The following is a 22,522-nucleotide window of genomic DNA, read 5'->3' as shown; positions in this document are numbered from 1 at the left end:
AGCATTCCCACGGGCGCAGCAGCACTTCCCGCTGCCGGAGGAGTCACTCGTACACCCCGCGGCTGCCCACGCTGCCCCAGGCCTGCCTGCCCTCGCAGGGGGTGCCCGGGCACACAGGGCCCTGCTCAGGCCCCTGAAGCTCCTCAGTGCTTTGCAGGATGAGGCTCAGGGCGCGTAACCCCCTCGTGCAGCCCCCACCCGAGTCGTTCTGGAGGCAGAGGTGAGGCCGGGGCAGGGGGAAGGGCCCTTTGAAGCCCGAATTTTTGTGCTGCTCCAACATCTGCTCCTGTGGCAGCTGCCACCACCAGCCACCAGCAGCACTGGGTAGGCCGGCGGGGTCCCGCCGACGAGGCCTGGCCTCCCAAAGCCGGGTGCCCTGGGCGGCGGCCATGCCCTCCCCCCGATCCTGGGGCCGGTGAGACGCAGGAGGCCCCCCCCGAGGGACGCAGCACGGCCGCAGGGCCGGGGCCCCCTCCAGGCCGGCGCAGGGCCCAGCCCCACCGGGGCGCCTCCCCTCCCCCACCCCTACGGGCAGCAGGGCCCCACCGCCGGCCTCGCCCCGTGACTCGAAGGCGCTGAAGCTGGCGGCCGGGGAAGGCCGGCCGCGGGCTCCCCTCGGCGCTCTCGCAGCCAGGCCGCCCGCCCCCAGGCAGCCGCCCGCGGCGCGGGGCTGGGGTGCGCGGCGCCGGGCGGGACCCGCCGGGGCCGGGCCGGTGGAAGGCGGGGGCCGGGCCGGAGGCAGTGGAAGGGCCCGGGCCCGGCCCCGGCGGGTCCCGCCCGGCGCCGCGACCAGAGGCAGCACCCGCCCGGGCGCACCGACGCGCTCCCCCCTCCCCTCAGCAGCCCGGCGGGCAGTTTCAAGGCCCCCCTTCCGAGGTCTCCGCGGCGCCGGCCAATCAGCGGGCGCTGCGCGCCGCGGCCCGGCGCCTTAAAGGACCACGGCGCGGCAGCGCGCCGAGGCGGCCGTGCCGCCGGCGGGCCGAGCCGGGGGGGACGCTAGGACCGCGCGGCGCCGCTCTCCCTCCCTCCTTCCCCGCCGCGGGAGGCCGCCCGCCGCCTCCGGAGGAGGGCGTGCCGCGGGTCGGCCCCGCCCCCGCTCGCTGGTGATTGGCGGCAGCGAGCGCCCGTCGGCGGGGGGGGGCGGTGCCCGGCGCGGCCACGTTCGGGTACGCGGCCAGCGGCGCGGCGGGCGCAGCGAGCGGCGGCGGGCGCGGGGCGATGGGGGCGCGGCGGCGGCCGGCGCTCTGACAGCCCCCGGCGCTCCCTCGGCGGCGGGCACAGCGGCTCCCGGCGGCGGCTGCGGCCGCCCCCCTCCTCGGCGCGGACCATGTTCGCCAAAGGGAAGGGCTCGGCGGTGCCCTCGGACGGGCAGGCGCGGGAGAAGTAAGCGCGGCGGCGGGAGGCGCGGGGGGGAGCGGGGCGGCGGTGGGGCGGCTTTGTGCGGGGCGGGCGGGCGAGGGGGGGCTCCTCCTCCTTCCCCCCCGCCGCCGCCGACCCGCCGCTCGGCTGTTGCAGGCTGGCGCTGTACGTCTACGAGTACCTGCTGCACGTCGGCGCCCAGAAGTCGGCGCAGACCTTCCTGTCCGAGGTGAGCCCCGCCGCCCCCCGCGCCCTTTGTGCGCCGCCGCACGCACGCCCGCCCTCCATCTTGCGCGGGGCGGCGGCGGCGCCGGGGGGTCGCCGCGCGTGGGGGCCCACGCCCACTCGTGACCACCCCCCACCCCCCCTACCCCCCCCCCGCACACCCCCGCCTTCCTCTCGCCCGCAGATCCGGTGGGAGAAGAACATCACGCTGGGCGAGCCCCCCGGCTTTCTGCACTCCTGGTGGTGGTAAGTGCGGGGGGGGGGCGGGGGGGGAGCGCCCCGCGGTTGCCCCGTCGCGGGTGGGAGCGGCCAGGCTGCCCGGCAGCCCCCCGCCCCCGGCAGAGGCGGGCGGGGGGGGAGGGTGTCGCCCCGGTGGAGCGTGGGGCCCCCACGGGGTGAAGCCCCGGTGCCGGCGTGAGTCAGCAGCCGCCGGCCGAGCCCCGGGCCGCCCCCGGGGTGCCGAGGCGCGGCGGGGGCCCCGCGGCGGCGGGGGGGGGGACGCAGCTGTGGCAGGGCCCTTGGGGCGGCCACGCTGCCCGGTGGAGCCCCCGAGGTGCCAGGGTTGTTACCCCTTAAACGCTACTTTACCTCTTCAAACACCCCAGCATCACCCGCCGTCACCCGCCGCGGGGGCCCAGTGCCCCGGCGGGCGCTTCCCAAAATCCCGGTGGTGCGGAGCTGGGATGCGCGCTGGGGCCGGCCGCGGTCCCCACAGTCGTGGCGCCGGGGGTGGGATGCTCTCACCTCCGCTGACCCCCGGCCCGGGGCGCCCGCCCGGATGAGTAACTGCCGCCTCTCTTGACTTTCTCCGCCACGCAGCGTGTTTTGGGACCTTTACTGCGCAGCTCCCGAAAGGCGAGACACTTGTGAACATTCGAGCGAAGCGAAAGCCTTTCATGACTACGTGAGTAACAAGTTTCTAATCCTCGCGGTAATTACGGTGTTGGGGAGCTCGGGCTCCTCCAGCGCACTGGGAGCCAACCTCGCCGACTGGCAAAACCATGGGTGTTGGGTTGTTGTTTTTTTTTTGGGGGGGTGTTTTCTTGTTGTTTTTTTTTTTTAACCAACAACGTTCTGATTTGACTGAACAGTATTTCATAATGTCGCAATTATGTAAATGAGCCGAGATACTTATCTTAAGCACTTAAAGGCATTCAGACTACTGGTAGAATTAAGCAGTTTTGCATAGTGGTGGACAACAAAGCTTGACTAGAGGATCAATGGTGAGATACTTCATGCTGAGGGCTCCTCGCAGGGTGGGCAGGGGTTGGGTTGCAGTTGGGGAGGAGCTGGGGGGATTCCCCTGGATGCCCCGATTCCGGCTGGGGGCTTCCTTGGTTGTCTGAGTCCTCCCTGGAGACCAGCGAGGTGGAGGTGTTTGCTCCTTGAGGGTGGTGTTGCAGACCCCTCTTGGCTGATGGTGTGCATCTCGTCTGTCAGGATTTCGGGTTGTTCTTTGCAGAGGTGTTAGCATGACGCCGGGATGAGGCTTGCAGGGCAGGGTGCCGGGGCTGAGGTGCCTCCAAAAAGACACCTCTTGGTGAGGGTGCGCGGTCTGGTGGGCAACGGGTGGGCTGCCCGCTCCCGTCCCACACGTGTCCCCTGCATCCGCAGCGTTGGGAGGAATTTGCATCAAAGGATTAGTCACCTGGCTGTGGGCTTGGACCCCAGTCAAGTGAGTTCAAACCCTGTAGCAGGAGCTGGTTTTGTCTGCTCCGGGGAGCCTATGGTATGGAAACCATTTTTCCTCTCTTCCCGAGTTTCTCGTTGCCTCGACATGCCTGGGTTGGGATGCGCGAGGCTTTGCCAGTGAGCAGCGCCAGGCGAGCGTCTCGGCGACCTCGGCAGTGCTCCTGCATGCTGGCGCTGGACGCAGCGGTCACCCTGGGGCACGGGCAGCACCGGGCTTCTAGAGAGCCTCGGTTGGCTGCTGAGCCACCTCTCCTCAATGCCCGGGGTGGAAGGATGCCCGTCCCGCTGGGGTGGAGGGGAATGGGTCTGGATGTTTGCTAGGTGGGGGGTTGTCCCTCTGTCCGTCCCTCCCGGCGGCCGTTCTCTGCATCGCTTGTTTTTACTGGGGCGGATTAAGATGATGAACTCCTGAACCGAGGGTCAGAGCTGACAGCCGGCGGTACACCCACCAGTGCCGGGCTCGGCGCGGGCGGCTGCTTGCTTCCTGGGCGTTCTGGGCCGAATTCTGGCTTTTTTGGAGCCCGGTTGGGAAGCAGGCTCACCGGGAGCAAGGCAAAGGTAGATCTTTGGGCAGCAGAGCCACAGGTGAAGATGACATTAGCAACCAAGACATGGTAATGCTCCATTCACAACAGTCTCCTTATCGTGTCTGAGGATTTAGTGTATTTAGAGAAAATAATCTTTTTTTTAGCTTGGTAATAATTCTAACAATAGGCCTGAGTGCATTAGATGATTCGCATAAACTTCTTTAATACACGTTGCTTTAAGCTTACAGTAAATAGACACAACCCTGATTGTTTTTAATTCTCGGTGTAATGCAGTTTTGTAACAGCCCCAAGTGCTTTTACCTTTTGGGTTTTACCACAGAAACTCGTAAGAAGATTTTCATTCCCCTGTGCCTTGGCTTGGTGGCACCGGTTTGGTTTCCCTGGGTGTGTTTTGGCCTCGAAACAGGCGTTGTGCTTCTCCTCCCCAGCATGGCCGGTGGCAGATGCTCACGGCACAGTCCCCTTTCCATGTGTTCCCGGTACGGGAAACGTGTTTTCCTGGCACGGCGTGTACTTTACAGGGCGAGGGACCTACCCGGCCAGAACTCAAATATTGACCAAAGAACCGAATGATAGCTGGAGGAGTGTGAATAGTGCCTTATTTCTTGCCAGCCTCTGTGTTGGAGCGGGCTGCCAGTACCGGTGAGCGCGGTGGCCAGCCTCGCCAATGGGTGCCGGGGCTGGAATGCAGGTTTTTATCGAGCACCAAACCCAACAGTGGCACGTGGCATCTAGAACGGAGTACGAACCCTGAACGGGGCTGGTGCAGTGAGTCATGAATCGCTTCGTACAGTAGTTGTGGCTAAAAATATCCCAATACAAGCCTTGCCCCAGATTGGTAGAGCATCGTATTTATACTTGGCCAACGATGGGCAACCTCGGTGCGGCCAGCTCAGTGTTCGCCCCAAATCTGGTATATTTACCTGAGGACAATGTATTTACTGTGCTGCTCGAAGGACAAAACAGAGGGATGCTTGGGGAGCAGTGTGGTGGTGCTGGGCCAGCTGGGGCTTGGCACACTGCCCTCCCGTAGCCAGTGCCGGAGGGGTGCTCGCCCAGGAGTTGCGTCTTTAGGAGAGGGAGCGGAGTGCCTCGTTGGCGGGATGCTAACGGGGGGATTTGCATGCTGTATCGCTTCCACTTCATCTCCCAGCGTAACAGTTTGAAAACTATTAGGAGCAGTGGAACAAACTGCCAGTTTCCCCCTGTTTTTTAATGTTTAACTCTCTAGCGAGGGAAAAGAAAAAAAAGAGAAATCCCACCCTTCTTATGTGGGGGAAACTCTTGAAAGCTGTGGGCTCTTGGGGCGGCTTAGGAATATTGCTTTTTACCTTTTCCCCAAGGTTTTTCTCCTAAGCTGGGACAAAAGTCTGCTGGGACTTGGTAGAAAGGTGCTTGTCGGGAGAGGGGTGGTGGGAGCGCGGATTCACCTGGCGCAGGCAGGAGGAATGCGGCACTTCTCTTTCTTCCCATCTCCGGCACTGCTTGTTAACACACCTAACAAGCTGTGCTGGTCCAAGGGTTGTTAGTCAGCCTCTCCCACCTGTATCAAAAGAGTTTATCTGAGTTAACAGCACCACGCACACCCGTTATCCCCTGAAACTCGGCCCATAAGCCGTTGGTTTGGGCTGCTCTGCTGGGCAGAGCCCTGTGGCAAGTGCACCGGCACTACGGAGCGCTCCCAGAGCCCGCAAGCTTGCAACGGGATCGCTCGGCATGACAGGGGATTTCAGCCGCTGCGTTATCTGGGAATTGGCCGATGGCTGGTCGCAGTTGAGCATTTCAACGCCATGAAAGCCAATACAATTTGAGTTAGCGGTGATGACTGCCAGTTTAAATACCGCAGTGAATTTCTGTCAAAGAGCTAATACATAGAAAGGGGAATTGCAGAAAACTTGATCACCAGAACCACTTCAGTCGATTTTGGCCTCGAGCTACAGAAAATGAACTTAAATCTAGTTGACTGTTGCTACATACTTTTTGTGGTATTGCTCTGCCTGCACAGCCAGCTCAGGGCATCAGTGTGCAGGAGGGAAAAACCAGGATAGCCTTTGGCTGCTGGAGACTTTGACTTCATCACTTCATCCTCCCGCTCCCCTGTTCCCCCCTGAGAAGGACCCACACTTGGGGAGCATTTGAAATACTGTTTTCTTTGCAGTGTAAGATCTACGGAGCGGTGGCTTCAACTTGCCATTAATGCGAATACTATTTTTTTTTTTAACTTTGGAAGGCTGCTGCAGTTCTTTCTCGCTTGGGTTTGGAACGATGCTCTGCTGCAGCGCGGGCAGTTGCTGCTGGAAGGGTGGTGGCTGGTCTGGGAAAAGATGGTGTGCTTGGGGCTTATGCCCTCCCATCCTGGTTGGGGACAACCAGAGCTCCTCCATTTTTTTTACCCCCCATCTGAAACATTTCCCCTTAAATTGAGATCTTGGTGAGCAGGTTTCTGAAGCCCCTGGAGATGGGTAGACGTAGCATCCAGGCTTGCTGGTGTTAGTGTGCAGCACAGCTCAGTGGGGGAAGAGGTAGAACCCAAGGGACTGGAAGGGTTTTGGCCTTCAAACGGGAGTTTGAACCCCAAACCCAGCCATTGCCCCCCCTGTAGGTGCCCTCCCAGCCACACTTTGGAGATGAGGGATGGGAGGTGGTCCTTTTCTGCTGGGTCTGCCCATTGCACCCTTGCTGGCTGCTGGACCGGTGCCCCGGGGGGCATCGCCTTGTTGTCACGGCATCTTCTGCTCCCTGGGGTCTGCATAGCCACCTGCTGATGTGGCACCTTAGCAGGTGAGGTGGCTGTGTGGGACCCCTCCTGGGAGATGTTCTACATGCATGAGGGGTTTGGTGTGATTGTCACCTCTCCCGTGCCAGGCTGTTGTCTTGCTCCAGGACCCACGAAGGCTGTGAGTCTCATGCTCCAAGTGCCCATGGCTGTGTGGGGTGGGTGTGAGACCAGCAAGCGTGGTGGTGGTGGTCCATGGGTGCTTCTGCAGTAGTGGTGGCATTGGTGGTCCATAGGTGCTTCTGCTGTGGTGATGGTGGTCCATGAGTTCTTCTGCATTGGTGATGGTGGTGGTGGTCCGTGGGTGTTTCTGCAGTGGGGGGGGTGGTGGTCTGTGAGTGCTTCTGCAGTGTGCCCTTTGCAGCGAGCGTGTTAGAAACCTCTTGCGTAGGAGAGCAGGTGTTTTTGGGGCAGGTTTGGCACAGTGCAGAGGCAGGGGTTAGGAACAGCTCTGTGTGGTCCCTGGGAGCCCCCATGGGCATGGCCTGGGCACAGGGCTCAGCCAGCGGCACGTGCAGCTCTGTCCCGTCTCCACACGGGACCGTGCTCCATCTGGGCTCCATCCAGCTCCGCTCTGCAGGGACAGGGTTCCCCGGTAGGTAACCGGAGAGAGGAGTTTCCTTCAGGAGTGGCAGGCTGCCAGGAGCAGCTGCAAAACTCCACATCACTTTAAAAAAAAAAAAACAAAAAAAAAAAACAGCCATTCCCTGTCCTGGCAGTGCACTGGGCTCAGCCTTCCCCCCGGGGTTTAGGGTGCTGGTGTGCCCATCCCGCCTGTGAGCCTGACTGTCCCTGAAACCCCGCTTTTGGTAGAATGGCACGCAAAGCTGGATTATTCAATTTTATATTTTAAACAATATCAGCTGTTGCGATGGAGCAGCCTCCGCTGCCACGCTTCCCGCTTTCGGAGGGGGGACCGGGGCGTCTCAGAGCGGCACCTTTCCGTGGGTGATGCCGATGGAGAAGCTGCCGGCGTGAAACTGGAGGTCAGAGCCCAGAGCTTATGTCTTAGTCTTTGACTGGGGAGCCTAAATATTTATCCTGTTCTGTCCCTAATGAAAACAAATTGTCAACAGTTGTTCAGTAACTGACTAAATTAAAATCTGTAATTAGTCAATTAGATTAAAGAGTTGGCACAACCTGATTGTATCATGCTGGTTAGGTTATTAAGAGAAAGGGTGTGATTTTTAATTACTGAATGCTAATTTTGACAGTTTCAAATGGAAACAGACGTTCCCCCCCTCCACCCCACCCCGAGTGCCTCTGCAAAAGTAAGGCAGGGGATGGATTTTGTGTCAACAAATGGTGTGAAGATGCAAAGTTTCTCCGGCTCCAATCCGGGAGGGGTTTCTCCGGAAAAGCTGGGGGTGGGATGGGAGGAGAGGGAGGATTTCTGCAATCCTGGCTGACAGCGGGAGGGCAGGTGGGGGTTTGCGCCATGGGCAGGGAACCCCTACGCAGCGGGTGCTGGGGTGGGTGTCTGGGTGCTGCCCGGGGCGGTCCTGCTCTGCTGTCCACGTCGCCTGCCGTGGTGTGCGTGGGTTAGCATGCCCTCGCCTTGCACGAACCCATGTGCAGCAGCCAGGCGGGTTTGAATGTGCTATGGTTTTTTTAATTTCTGTGGGGCTTTTTTGTAATTTTTTTTTTTTCCAATCCCCCCACCCTGGTGCTCGAGAGGGGCCAGCTCCCGGCGGCCGGCGAAGCCCGCGGCGGGGAGGAGGAGGAAGGCCTTGCGTGGCTCGCTCGGCAGCTCGCGCCATCCCATTGTTTGCCCCGGCAGCGCCGCGGCCACGTGGGCGAGCGCGGTGAGGCCGGCGAGGGGACCCGCGGCACGGTGGGCTGCACGAGCGGCCGCCCCCGGCAGATGCTCAGCTTGGGCGAGCACAAAGCTCGCAGCCCTGCCCTCCCCTGCTTTCGGGGGTCCCTGCAGAGGAACAAAGAGGGCGAGGGGCCGGGAGCTGCCGTGCCGTGCTGTGCCGTGCCATGCCAGGGAGGCTGGCCGGCAATCCGGCACGGGGGGGGCTCCCTGTGCAGCGGGCAGCGGGGAGGTTTGTTAGGTCAGGACGCCGTGTATTGGGTACGAGTGAGGCTTTCCTGTTCTCCTGATCATTTCCTTCCTTACCTTGGAAACTTGGATTTTCTCCTACCTTTTGTTCCCTATTTTTTCTCTTGTAAAGCCGTCCCTGGATCTATTGGAAACAGCTGCCAGAGCTGGTCCTGGGGAGCGGGGCAGGGGGCTTCGGCTCTTTCTCCTCTTCCACCCTGGGTGGCCCCGTGGCAGAGCTGGCACCACGTAAATGGCACTCGGCTGTGCCAAACCCTGGCCCATGGGGGATGCTTTAGAGGGGTGCTGGGGGAGCTGGAGTAGCATTTGGTTCTGGTTTTCCTTATGAGCAGAGGGGATGGCAGAGGGAGAGCGGTGAGGCATCTGGAGCAGCTCTGGCTACCCTGGTGCATCCCAGCCTGGCCGGTGCCAGCAGTCCACCCCGCTCTGCCCATGGGTACTGTGGAGCGGGATTTATTCCTGTGAGTATCACACGGCCGCCTCACCAGCATCCCACTTGAGGGTCAGGTTGTGGGACTCCCTTTGAGGCTTCTGCTCAGCCCACAGGCACGTTTCCCCCTTATTTCCCAGCATCTTCTGCCCTTCTTGGGTCCTGACCCTGCAGATCCCTGGGGGGAGACCCCCACCCAGGGCTGACGGGCTCAGCAGCGCAGAAGCAGTGCTTTCCTCGGGGCTGGCAGGGAGCAAAACCAGCTCTTTGCATGTAAATAAATACCTCGCCTCCGCCTTGGTTTGGGTTTTTTGTGTTGTTTTTTTTTTTCTTCTCTCATAACTCCGGCTCGTGGCCACAAGTGCCAGGAGCTGAGTTCAAAGCTACAGCTGCGCAGTCGAGGGGGGGATTTCCAAAATACGGGGCAGCTGCTTGTGGGTGCTGCTTCCCACGCTTGGTGCCCCCCCTCCACCCACTACCACCGCCCTGCTCCCATCCCTGCATCCTGCGGCAGTGACACCCCTCCCCTGTGCCCAGCCGAGCTGAGAAGGGAACCCAGGGGCGGGGGGGGGTCAGGTGAAGTTTGGGTATGGATGGGGTGCGGGTCCCCTGTGGTAAGGCCAGCTCTTCTGTTGTCTCAGGTTTGTGCATTTAAATTGTATATTTTTTTGGAGGAGGAATGCCCGCTGTCCTGCCCGAGTTTAATGCTGTGTGCATGAAGGCCGTTAATATCGGAATTAAGCAAAAAATACATACGTGTGCGTATATATGCAATTATATCCATGCAATATACAGAATTAAGATACACATGTGGATACAGATGCATGTGCCTGTATATTTGGTGTGTGGCTGGGGCAGCAGGGCAGAGCAGCGCTTCACATCCAGCCATTAAGTGCTTCCCCCAGTTGCCCTGCTCTTCCTTCACCATTGCCACCGTGGCCATCGCCACCATGGCTGGTGGCTTTTAGCAAGGTGGTTTCCACCTCCACGTTCCCTGGGCTGGGCGGGCAGCTACAGGGTCTGCCTCTCCATCCGCACGCGAGGCAGCGCTGCTGCAGCCTGCCGCCTCAAGATAAAGTCCAAAGGAAGACCTCTGGCTGTGTCTTAAGCTAACATTTTCTTTTAATTTTTTTTTTCCTTAATGTTTCTGCATCAACCCTTGAACATTTGATCTGGTGCCTCTCCTCCCGGGGTGCGGCAGCTTTTTGTAGTGAAAATGAGCTCTTGCCACCCCTCCTGCCCACCTCGAGCAAGCAGGGTCTGGGGTGGGGGGGTTTCCCTCCCGTTTCCCCTGGCTTTGGGCTGCTTTTTACAGCCTCACAGGGCTGAGCTCCCACCTATAATTGGGATTTTTCAGCTACAAACCAAAGCATAGGATGCACTCTGACTCGCTTGACAAGCATGACCTGCCCTGCACAGCTGGGGTGCTGGCATCCCACAGCATTCCCAGTGGCCATGCCAGCCCAGAACTGGTCCCTCCTACCTGACCTGGGCTTTCTTCTGTGCCCACCCCCCCCACACCCCCGTGCCCCAGCTCCCACCTTGGTTACTATCTTGGTAACCACCTCGGTTACTATCGCACCTGGGGTGCCTGGCCCAGCACGGATGGGTGCCCACCAAGGTGAGTGGCTGGCTGGCATCCCCTTCCTTCCAAAATGGGCTTGCAGCGGGGGTGCCCCATGCCTTGCCTTCACTTATTTATTCATTTCTGCCAGCTGTTAGGGGGGACGTGCCCCTGTGTCACCCCTGTGGGCAGCTAGCAGTCCCCAGCTCTGCTGCCCCAAGCAGTGCTTTGCAGCTAAGTGACTGGGGCTGGGGAGGAGTTGGGAGCTTGGTTTGTTGGGCCTGTGGTTTTTTGTCTTTTTTTTTTTTTTTTTTTTTTTTTTTTTTTTAAGTGAAAGAAAGGCAGGGCATGGTGAGGATGGGGGCAGGGTGCTTCCTCGCAGCGCGCCCTGGCTTGGGGTGGGCAGATAAGGCTGCGGCATGGTGCTTGGCTCTGCTCCCCTGCTGAAACCCGGCAGAGCATCCTCCTCGCCTTCCTGTTCTGCCTGGCCCTTGCTGGGTGCCCCCGTTTTTGGGGGGTGTCCCACTGGGATATGCGCAGCCTGTGGGGTGCAGGGGCTGCTTGAGACCCCACATCCCCTCGCCTGGGAGCGGTGCTTGCAGCGAGGAGGAGGAGAAGGAGGAGGAGGAGGAGGAGGAGGGAGAGGTGCTTCCCTCCCCCTCAGCTCCTTTCTGTGGGAGAGCTGTGCAGCTGGTGGGGTGTAAATCACAACCCACCCCCCCCTACTGCTGCCCATCTGCCTGCTGGGCAGGGGGGTGAAGGCAGTGAGGGGGGTTGTGGCTAGTAGCAGCATTGGGGTGGCTCTCCATCACAGCTTGTCCCCCTCCTGTGTCCCCGGTGGCTGTGGGAGGGTGCCTGCTCCTCCTGGGAAGCAGAACCTGGGTCTGCCTGGGGGTGATGAGACCCGTTGGCTGTTGGGGTCTTTCTCTGCACGGCATGAACCGGGAGGTCGGTCTGGTTTTGTGAGACCCTGTTGGGGTCTGGTTTGAGGCAGGGGCAGCCACGCTTTGGAACGCTTGGTCTCATCAGGGGGGCTTTTGGCAGGGGTGTGCTTGGTGGGTATGGTTGCCGATGGAGGTGGGAGCTCACAAGGAAGCAAACGCTGATCTGCAGTGTGCATGGGCATCGTCAGCCCAGCTGAAGTGCAGTTTTCCATGGAGAAACTCAAAGCAGCTGGTTTTGTGTTATCCTGGGCACCGCAGTACCGATAACGCCCAGGTGCTTCATGCCTCTGCCAGTCTCCTCTGGAGAGAAGGTCCAGACTGGGGCTCCCAGGGCTCATTTCATCATTAAAAGCACATTTGCTTGCTTGTCCTGGAGCCCTTCAGGGTGTTGTGGCATGTCCTGACAGCTTGTCTGTCCTTACCTGCAGTCATCAAGGAGTTTTCAACATGACTTATATAAAGCCTTTGTACTTGGATTGCTCCACCGTGCTGCACAATGGCTTCTTTGTCATCCTGCCAGCTAATTAATTTTAACTTTTACCGTTGCTCCAGTGCGGTGCACCGTCCGCCTGGTCCATTTGAAGCTTCCCCCTGCTTCCTTAAGTGTTTTCCAAGCAGTTTGACTTGTTGCTGCTGAACACGGGAGAAACCAGCTGGTCCCACTGGTTCTCATCTTCTGGAGAAGGAGCTGCCCTCGTGCCGCTGCCAGGGCCGGAGCTGGTGAAGAGAAAGCCATTAGGAGGCTCGAGTTTCCTCCAGTGGCTTGTTTCTCCTGGCTGGCAGCTGAAGTTCCCCACAGAGAACATCCTCTGATGAAAATAACAGGCGCTGGCTCCCCGGCCTGTGATTGGCACCGCGTGCATCTCCCAGCCAGAGGTGAAAGCCTTGGCTGCATCTTCAGGACAAAAGCCCTTGTGCTCAGGAACGTCCGTGCATCAGGAGATGACGATGGTTATTTGCGGAGGGTTGGGCTCTGGTCGGTTGTGTGCTGGAAACCGGGTGGTTTTCCCTTGGATCCCGTGGCAAACGTCTGCAGCACAGCTCTGGGTACCACCACAGCATCCCTGGTGTGGGGGCAGCTCACCGCTGGTACCCCCCTGGGATGCTTGCAGGGCAGCCTAGCATCTCCCCGGTACTGGCCAAAGAAGGACTGGGAGGGATGTGACCCCAGCTGGGTGTCCCCAGCCTGGTGGGGTGGGATGAGCTGGGGTATTGTCTTTCCTGTGTAGGAGGGATGGAGATCACCACATGCATAAACATCAGCTGAATTTGTGGCGGTGGGGTTTCTGTGAGCAGCGCGGCAGCAGAGGGGAGCTCCCCTCGCTTGGGCTGGGGATGGTGGCAGGTCAGGGAATATGGAATTGCTGCCTTTGTGTTTAATCTGGTTATAAGGATGGCTATTAGAGATAATGAATTTTGCCTGTCCCCGCCGTTGTAATACAAGAACCCAACTGTCTTTCAACACCGCGAAGGTCACTCCTCTTTATTTCTGGTTGTAAATTTTGCTGGTTACAGATGTTTGGGGTTGATGGACATGGCTAATTAAGTTTCTCCCGCCAGCCAGTTGGCAAGGTGCAGGGGTGTGGGTGCGGGGGCAAGGTTGGAGGGCAGGACCAGAGCCGGGTGTCAGGGCTGGCAGCCCTTTGGTGTGGTGGCACGGCCACGAACCTGTCTCGGCACAGCCCCAGAGCAAAGTGGGGCTGGGTTTGCACAGACCCTCACGCCTCTCTTTATTATGATTTTAAGAGCAGGCTGGTGGGAAGAAGATGGCTTTGGGAGCAGGTTTCCATCTTGCTGCCCCTTATTTCAGGGGAATTCAGCAGGAATTTCACAATTGCTGTCCCCACCCTGACCCGAGGGTGGGAAGGGGGCTTGAAAAGGGGGGATCCCCTTGATTTTTGCCATTGAGCATCTTTCGCGACGGTGCCGGTGGAGGCATTTTCTTTCCCAAAGAGATTTTCTAACAGGGGAACGATGGTGTGCTGGGAGGCAGAGCCGATACCCTGTACCGAGCTAGCCCCCGGGGGGGTGGGAGCCCCTTTCCCTGGGGCACAGGGCTGTTTGCTGCCTGGTGCTCGCCCCGCCAGGCAGGAGCCAGCCGCGTGCGCTGCCTGCACGCCTGGAACGCAGCACGTGCTGCCGTGCCTCCCCAGCTCCCCCCGCGCGCCTGATTTATGCCGCTCCACATTTTCTCCTCGTTTCCATGCCTCTTTCTGCCCTCCCTCCTTTTTCTTTTCCTTTTTTTTTTTTTTTTTCCCTCCCTCTTGTGCTGCCTGTGTGTCGCCTTGCTCCTTTTCTTTTTCTTATTGCTCGCAGGCCTCCTCATTATCCCAGCAAGCTGCAATATTTGGGGCTCCCTGCTTGTGTGCATTCAAAATGGGGTTTTATCCTCCCAGAGGAGGGGACTGTGGTCCCCATCACCCCGCTGGGACGTGATCCCTGGGTTGGTGAAGGGGCTGGCTTTTTTTGATGATTATTGTTATTTTATCGTCGCAGAGCACTGGCTGTGTGTCCCTGTTGCGGATGCTCCTGGCCCTTGGTTGCAGCAGAACTGGTGGGGTGGCCGCAGGCGCCCATCGCCTCCATCCCGACGTCGCTGCCGGGCGCAGCGCTGGCCATCTGTCCCCTCCCGTGTGGCGCCGGCCTGCCGGCTGCTTGCCGTGGCAGCAGGGCTTGCCCGGCGTCTGCAAGGCCATGAGGGCTTGTATTTATTTTTTTTTAAAAAAAGAAAAAAGTTCCATTTTGCTTTGTTTGCCCCCATTTCATATGCGTAACCTGACTTTTCATTGCTTTTCCCCACCCACCCCCCCCTCCGCTGCTGTGCCAGGCGCATCGAAAGTTTGCTGGGTCTCGCGTGCGTGTGTGGATGCCGAATAATTTTATTAGCTGCCTGGAAGGGAGCCAGCGTGGCATGCATCGCGCGGGAGGTGGCTGCTGGGGCGCCTTTTCTTTTATTTCCCTTTCCCAGCCACCCCCCTCTTTGCCTCTGCCGGTCTCCCGCGGCTTGCATGGTTGGTGTTACCTTTCCCCGTGTCGTGTCCCCCCCATTTTTTTTTACGTATTTCTTTTTTTTATTATTTTTTTGTGCTCCTTAAAGGGTTAAAAACGATGGGGAAGTTCAGCTAGCACTTGCAAGATATGGTTGCCTTAGCAACAGGCCTCCTAATCTGGTAGGTGACCTGAGAGACTGTGGAAGATGCAGGGGTTGGTTTGGCATTTCATTATTTCATGAGGCTGCGGCTCTCCAGCTGGTTCCCTTCCCAGCGCCGCCACCGTGGCTGCTCCCCCCGCCGCCGCCCCCGGCATTCCTCGGCAAAGCCCCCCGGGGCGGGGGGGTGGGTGGGGGGTACAGCGATGCAGTCCCCTCCCTGGTCCATTCCCCGGGCACTGGTGGGCTGGGGAGGGGGAGAGGGCTTCCCACAGCCCAGGTGTTAATTATTCAACTTCGGGGTTGCGGAGATGGTTTCCTGCCTTGCCTTCCCTCCTTCCAGAGGGCTCGCTGTGGTGGCCTGGTGGAATAATCCATGTGGCCCCCTGGAGCTAGGGATGCTCTTCCTTGGTGCTTCCATAACCCAGATTTTGAGGTGTGTGCTGCTCTGTTGGGGTGAAGCGCAGCAGTGGGGCTCTCGGGCGAGGGGCTGGGGCTGGAGCAACAAACTGCTGGGGCACCAGTGGGGCAGCGCAGGTCCACAGGGGTTGGAAAAGGTGATGGAGGCGAGATGCAGGGCTCCAGCCAGCGTTCTGGGGACAGAGGGTGGGTTTGGGAGGAGCGTGGCAGCATTATTTCAGCAGCTTTAGACTGCCCTGAGCTCGTGAGGCCAGGCAAGCACAACCAGCACGTGCCCACCTATGGATGGACCGAGACCTGGGCGTTTCGGTGCCACAGCTGTAGCTGCCTTCTCTTTTCTTTTTTTCTTTTTCTTGGAAACAGCCTCAAGTTGGCATTTCCCAACATGCTGCCTTTTCCCTTGCTGTCGTGACCACCCCAAGGTGGTTGGTTGCTTGGACCATCCCGTGCAAAGCAATGGTGAGCACCCACCGGTGCTTGCCAGTGGTGAGGGTGTTTAAATTAAGAAACCACATCAGGAAACTTCCCTGCCAAATATTTGAGCTCACTGAATCTCTGGGTGCTGTCAGATGGGTGCTCAAGCTCTTCTCCCTCCGCATGGGATTTGGGTGAGCATCTATCATACCCGACAGCGCCCATTGGCACAAAACCACTGCAGCCTGGTCCAAATCATCGCTGAGCTCTTCGCTGGTGTGGCCGAGCCACTCTGTTCCCAAAACCAGGACGTTTTCCACCTTGCCGTGCGATGCCGGGTTGGTTATGGTGTATGGTGCTTCTCTTGGCATCCAGCCGTGGCGGCTGGGCAAGGAGACCCCTGGGGAAGGGAGATGGCCAAGCGGCTGGGGCCGAGCTCCCTGTGGGTACCGATGGAATAAAAGGGCTGGGATAGCGCCGGGAGCATCCCATTCCCGCGGATCCCAGCGGTGCAGACCTCTTTTGTTTTTCCCCCCTCCTGCTATCGCAGGGCGGCGGTGGCAGCTGCCTGTGGACGCAGGGGAGAGCTGCCTTTGTTTATCCGCCTCTCCGGCAGAGCGAGTGCGGGGATGCTCTTGGATCGAGGTGCCGATCTGTCATTTCCCAGGTTTTATGCATCCCCAGACAAGAAATCAGCAGCGCAAAGCACAGACTTTTTGTTACTTATCACCGAGCTCTGTGCAGAGCGTGGCTGCTGAAAGCAATCTGGTGTCTGCGATGCCCAGATTTATGGTTTCCCTGCCTCATTCTAGGTGTTGGCTTCCAACTGGGAAGCAAAAAGCCTGGTTTGAGCCATTGGTGTAGGACTAGAGGACCATGGCTGTGGCATCAGACCCAGGCAAGTCTGGTCCCCAAGCTGGTGGATGTCCCTGGAGCTGGTCATCACCCCAGGTGGGACAGATTCTCCCTTGCTCCATCTTAGCTGGGGAGGCAGGAGGACCAATGTCCCAGAGAGTTGAAACACGGCTTGGCTTTCCCTCCGGATCTCCTTCATTCAGGGCACGCTACTCCAACCCCCTCTGCCTGCTCTGCAGGGTGGCAGAGGCAGAAGCTGCCCCTCGGTGAGCAGGGCGTGAGCCGTCAAAAGGGAGGAAATCCAGGCGAGCCAGCAGAATCCCTAGAAAGCCATTTTTGTGATCGCTTCATCCCTTCCCCCTGCCGCTCCATCTCTGCTGTGTGAGGCTTTCCAGGATTTGTCCCTCTTGACGGGGATTTTGGGCGGTCAGCTGGGTCCCCAGGCACGGACAGACGGACAGACTGCCGATCAGCCGGCACGCACCGTCTTTGCACAGAGCACTGCGCTCTGCCTGCCAGGGGCTCCCAGGTCTTAAGTGCAGGATTATAATTTTTTATTTTTTTTTTTTTAAAGAGAATCAAAATTCCCAGGGAAAATAAAATAAAAAAAAAAAGCTATCTCCCCCCTACCCCCCCGCCTCCGCCCTGCTGAGAAGCAGCTCTGCGATGGCGGCTGGAAAGCGAAGCCGTAAGTGTTGTGCGTGCCATCTGCTCCGCTTGGATCGCGGGAGCGGCTGGAGCCGGCGCAGCCTCATGGGGAGGGGGGGGGGCAGCGCTTGCCGGGGTAAAGATGGGGTCCCCCCACCACATATGCCCCCCAGCTAGGGACTCGGTGGTTCTCTGTGTAGGTTTGAAGCCCAAGCTGGCACGCTTGAGCTGCAGCTGGTTCTGGTTGGAGGTGTGGAGGTGGGTTCCCACGAGGGTCTGCAGCCCCCTCCTCTGTACCTGGGAGGAAGAGCTTTGTGGGTCATCTCTGGGATGAAGGTGGTCATGGGGTGAGGTGAGTCATGTGGAAGGGAATGGGCGGGTCTGGGGGATTTTTTAGGTGTTTGCAGCTTCCCTGGCTGCCTGAGTTGGAAGCACGTGCTGGCAGCTGGGTGCTGTGCAGCGTAGGGTGCATCTCGTGGGGACCCCAGGCGATCGGTGTCATGAGAGCAGCTCAGCACAACACATCTGGTCCTCCCAAAGGAGACAGAAAAGGAAAACTCCCCTCCCCAGTAAGGAATAATTTCAGGGCTATCTCTAAAAAGAAAGAAATGCGTTTATTTGTGGATTTGCTATGGGACCGTCTCTGGATTCCCACACAGGTTCCTCCTCTGCCAGGCTCCTGCTGTCTCTTCGGCTGGAGCCACCGGAGCAGCTGGATTTCCCTCTGCTTTACTTGCTTTTTACAAAACTGGTATGTTTTTTAGACATCCCAACAGGTCAACCTAGCAGGTGCAGAAGTGGGGTGAAGGGGGACCCAGGGCTTTCTCCCTCTGAAGGCAGCAGTGGTTGCTGCCTGTCCTTGGCACCTGTGCCGGGGGCTTTCCGCTTGCCCGAGGGGCTCATGCTGGGTTGCGGCTGGTTGGGTTGTTCTTTAAATTAAAGTTGTCAAGAGATGAACATGCCCAAAATGTGTGAAACCCAGTGTGGGAGATGAGTTTTGACTGGGAGCACGGCAACTGTACAGCCCTGAACCGCCCCTTGGCTTGGCTCCACCACCGCTGTTTTTGGTGTACATATGTAATTATTTATTTCTGTGTTGGGGAAGGTGAGCAGAGGGAGAGGACTCGGAGCAGGCACCTGGTGTTTTCCCCTTCGTCCCATGCGAAATGCGGTCGCTGCTCTCCGCCTGTCTTTGCCGCCGATTGGAAAGGCAGCGGCGGTGTGGGTGGGTTGAGCCGAGGGAGAAGGAAAAACACTCTCCAAACGAAACCAGAGAGCTGGTAAGGAGGGATGGGAAGCCAAGGGGAGACTGAAACAGCTGTGGAAGGTGTCTGAGCAAGGGGCTGCAGAAGGGTTTTGGTCTTGCTGAGCTTCAGGACAGGGTGGAAGGAGCACAACTCAGTGGTCTCCCGTGTGTGTTCCTGGCTGGTGTGCATGGGCAGACCTTTACTGGGGTTTCTCAGGTTCAGCCCAGGCTACAGCAAAACCTCGTTAGAGCCCAACACTTTATTGGGCAATCTCTTTGGAGCCACAGCTCAACCCCATGGAGGTCACCTTCATAAGACAACATCACCAAAGCCCAGCACGCAGGAGGCGCCGCCATGCCAGCAGCATGCCATCTCTCCGGAGATGCCCGCCGCCGTTAGCCATCCCACCTCACCAGGTGCTAATTGCCTGTGGTGGGCTGACCCTGGCTGGAGCCCAGGCGCCCGCCAAAGCCGCTCTGTCACCCCCCTCCTCAGCTGGGCCAGGGAGAAAGCACACGGAGAGGCTCGTGGGTGGCGATGAGGAGGGGGAGGGAGGCTCAGCAGGTGCCGTCACGGCCAAAGCAGACTCGGCTCGGGGCCCCCCGGCAGCGGTGGGTCCGGCTGGGAGCCGGCGGCACCGGCTGCATCGGGCACGGGGGCAGCTCCCCGCAGCCGCCCCCCCCAGCCGCCCCCGTACCCCCCAGCCTTGCCGCTCAAAGCCAGTACATCGCGAGCGGCTCAAGGCACGGCACTTTGGTGGCTACCCCTGAGCCGAGCATTCAGAAATTCGGTAATTGGGCTGGAACAATTATTTTTGGCTTTTGCGGAGGGAAAGGCTATAAATAATCGCCCCGTGAGCTTGTGCGGTGACTTTGCAGCCTCCGTGGAGGGGGGGGGTTGTATTGGTTTTGGGGGGTTTTTTTTGCTGCCGTCCGGCTGGCTTTTTCTTGGCGGCTGAGAGTGGGAGACTTATCTGCAGAAAATGCAATTTGAGTTGATTAAAGAAACTCCCGCCATTGGCCCGAGCTGCCAAACTTTCTGCAGAAACGGTTACGCTTTCTGAGAAACCACCCCCGGGACCTGCCGAGCCGCAGCCTGTGCCCGGGGCGGTGGTGGTGGGGACGGAGGGGAGGAGGGCTGCCTGGGCTCAGGGAAGGAAAACAAAGCAGAAAACAAAGGATGCCGGCCTTGGCGGCGTCGTACCAAGGAGGACTTGCTGGGAAGAGGTGCAGAAGAGGCAGTGGCAGTGGGCGTGCTGCTGTGCTGGCACCTTTCTGACGGCAGCAGCTTGCCCGGCCTTCAGGCTGAGGGCTTTGGGTCATTGCGGGTTTCAGCCAGGGTCTGATCCAGAGGTAAAAGCCTCTGCATCCCAGCAGCCATCCATCCCTCGGGCTCCCCCATCCCAAACGCCCTTACAGCGCCCTTGGGAGCCAAATCACAACAGCCTTAGCAGAAGCAAACAGCATCCGGCGCACCTTCTTTTTTAAGCCCTATGTCATATGTAAAATAAATCTTGCATCTATATTGACAGGCTGGTTTTAATGTATGTTGGCTCTAGGCTTCCCTCGTATGTGAGGATGGGACATTGTCCCCGCTCTGGCAGGGTGCTGAGCGCTGGCATGGTGGCATGGGGCAGTCCCAGGGCGGAGGTGGAGAGGCATGGGGTGACTGCTGACAGGGAAGCAGAAACTTAGTTTTGCCTTTTTTTTTTTTTTAACATATTACTGAAAGGATTGAGGCTTATTGACAAGCTGGGGGCTGAGGATGGCTGGCGCCAGAGGACAGCGAGCTGGGCTTCCCTCTGGGAATGCTGCTCTGTGCCAGGCTGCTGGTGCCCTGGGGCCGGCGCAGTGCCCTGGGTTTGCAGGAGTGCATCCCACATCTCTCTTCTTGCCCACTGGCAATTAAAACACATCCCTGTCACAAGTACGGGCTGCCAGGGGTAACAGCCATAAGGCGCCACTGTCCTGGAGCATGTCACTTTGGCTGGTGCACCCCTTGGTACCTGGGTTTGGGGAGCATCGATGTGGCTGGAGCTGGTGCCAGCGTGAGGAGCTGTAAGAACGAGCGTATCGGGAAAGGCTGTGTAGAACAGAGCATCTCACGAGCAGTCTCGCCGTGGCAGCTTTCCTTCGTCATCCATTATTTATTTGATCCTCTGCAAAACATACTCACTCCTCAGCACTGATTCTGGTGACGGTGCTCATTTTACAAAAGAGGTAAAAGGAATGGGTTTTGTTCCCAGTCTAAAAGACTCTAGCAGAAAGGTGCGTGTCCCTGCTGCCTTCTCCCACAGCCTGTTCCCTCAGCGAGATAAATCTGCAGAGTTTTGGGATGGTGGTGGAAATTTTGGAGTCTCAAATAGTGAAAGGTCGAACCATGCTCTTCCCTGTTGATCCCCGTCTTCCCGGGACCTGTGAGGGTGTTTGCTGTGGCTGGACCGGGGGACACACCAAGATGCTCAGCTTGCCTCGTAGCTCACAGCTGAAGGTTTCCCGAGGAGATAGGTTTCCTGAGGGGATAGCTGCATGTGCAGGAAAAAGGGACTTTATCAGGTGCATTTTCTCCCCGTGCATGCTGTTGGAGGGCAGCTCTGCTTTACGGGCACATGAATACATACATGCTGGGGGTTTGGGGCCAACAGGGTGGGTTTTGCGGGGTTATCACACCAGCAGCTGAGCCAGCTCAGCTTTGCTTGCACCAAAGAAGGCCGGAGCGGTGGGCTGAACGCTGGGCCGGCAAGTTTGGAGGGAGGAGGTGGCACGTCGGAGCCGCGTTCGTCAGGATGGAAATAACTGTCAGCCCCATTCAATCTGTCGCCTTGTTCCCAGGGGACAATTGCAAAACAGGATTACTGGTACTTAAAAATTCATAGAAAACGTTTCTTATCACAACGTCATAATTGTTATGACTCAGAAGAGTAGAATTGCCATTTTCCTGTGCCTTTTTTTCCCCCCTCACTTTTGTTGCCTGCCGAGTCCCTAGCTGCAGCTGCAGAATCGTCAAAAAAAAAAAAAAAACCAAACCAAAAAAACACAACAAACCAGGACGATGCTTTATTTTATGCTAACTGCTGCATTTGACTTGAAAATGATGTCCCACTGGGTCTTGTGGTCAGCGTGTTACAGCGTGATGGATGGCTGTCAGAGCGGCAGTGGCTGGCAGATTGCGATGGGTGGAGGAGAACAGATGCCCGGTGACTTCAGGGGCTTTAGTGGAGCCCAGGACTGAAGACTGGAAAACAAAAGCAGATGGGAGAGCTCTGCTTGGGCTAACTATTCTTCTCTGGCCACGTGTCGGGGAGGAAGGCTGGTCGGGTGGCTGTGTCCCTTCTGTGCTGTTCCTCCACGGTGAGCTGGGCTGCCTGATGGAGCCATGGGTGAGCCCTGCTTGACCCAAGGCCTGAGCCTACGTGCGGACCATCACTGCAGATCTCCGAAGGGTAACCTTTTACCCCCGCGAAAGAACAGCTTGCCTGTATGGAGTTCACACTCCATTTAGCGGTTCCTGTTAACCCTTGCCCCTACTGATGGAGCCAAGGCCAGACCCAGGCAGGCTGTGGGGGTTACCCTTCCACAGGACAGCTGCCGGCGTGTCGTACGCTTTGCGTTGTGTTTGGCTTTGGAGTTGTGCGAGACCATGTGAATTTGAGCCGCACGGGTGGAGGGAGGTGGAACGAGTTGAGCAAGCCTTTCCCGCAGGAGCCTCTTCTGAATAAAGCCTTTAGCGGGTGCCGTTCTGCGACCTGTCGGCTGCTCCCTGTCCCGTCTCTCCTGCGGACTTGCCTACACTTTCTACCCCTGCAAAGGGCTCAGAAAAGATCCCGCCTTGCTATCTTAACTCCGCTCGCATCTGTATCTCCTCATCTTTCGTCCCTTCGCTCTCCTCCCACCCTCCAGTCCATCCACACTTGGGCAGGTGGCTGCTGACTTCCCAACTGGCTGTTGCTGGGGATTGCAGGGTTAATGGCAAAATTAAATTTCACTGCTGTTTTTAAATTAATTGAATCATCAGCGTGGGTAACGGGAAACAGTGGTATCATAATGTATTTGATATGGGTCTTTAAGTCAGCGTTTGCTGCAAAATCTAGAGCGCTAGATCTTGGTGGAAGCGATGGCTAACTGATATATTGCAGTTATGGCCACAGTACAAAGGCTCCTGCTATGTCTTAAAATGTTCAGGTCATA

General features: G+C 58.4%; 1 protein-coding gene across 3 annotated transcripts in view; it reads left to right on the top strand.

Annotated features, from left to right (window-relative positions):
- The first annotated feature begins 1,141 nt into the window (after positions 1–1,141).
- The window catches only part of SSBP3 (single stranded DNA binding protein 3), a 54,893-nt gene continuing 33,512 nt past the window's right edge, over positions 1,142–22,522 (top strand). For all 3 annotated transcript variants that reach the window (XM_040610121.1, XM_040610120.1, XM_040610122.1), the window contains exons 1-4: positions 1,142–1,383; positions 1,516–1,588; positions 1,769–1,830; positions 2,404–2,488. In XM_040610121.1, the coding sequence (XP_040466055.1) occupies positions 1,328–1,383; positions 1,516–1,588; positions 1,769–1,830; positions 2,404–2,488 (276 nt within the window). In that variant the 5' untranslated portion in view covers positions 1,142–1,327. The remainder of the gene's footprint in view (positions 1,384–1,515; positions 1,589–1,768; positions 1,831–2,403; positions 2,489–22,522) is intronic.

Source organism: Falco naumanni, chromosome 11, assembly GCF_017639655.2.
Source record: "Falco naumanni isolate bFalNau1 chromosome 11, bFalNau1.pat, whole genome shotgun sequence".
In the NCBI taxonomy this organism is placed as follows: domain Eukaryota; kingdom Metazoa; phylum Chordata; class Aves; order Falconiformes; family Falconidae; genus Falco; species Falco naumanni.
This window is presented reverse-complemented; position numbering and strand designations above follow the sequence as displayed.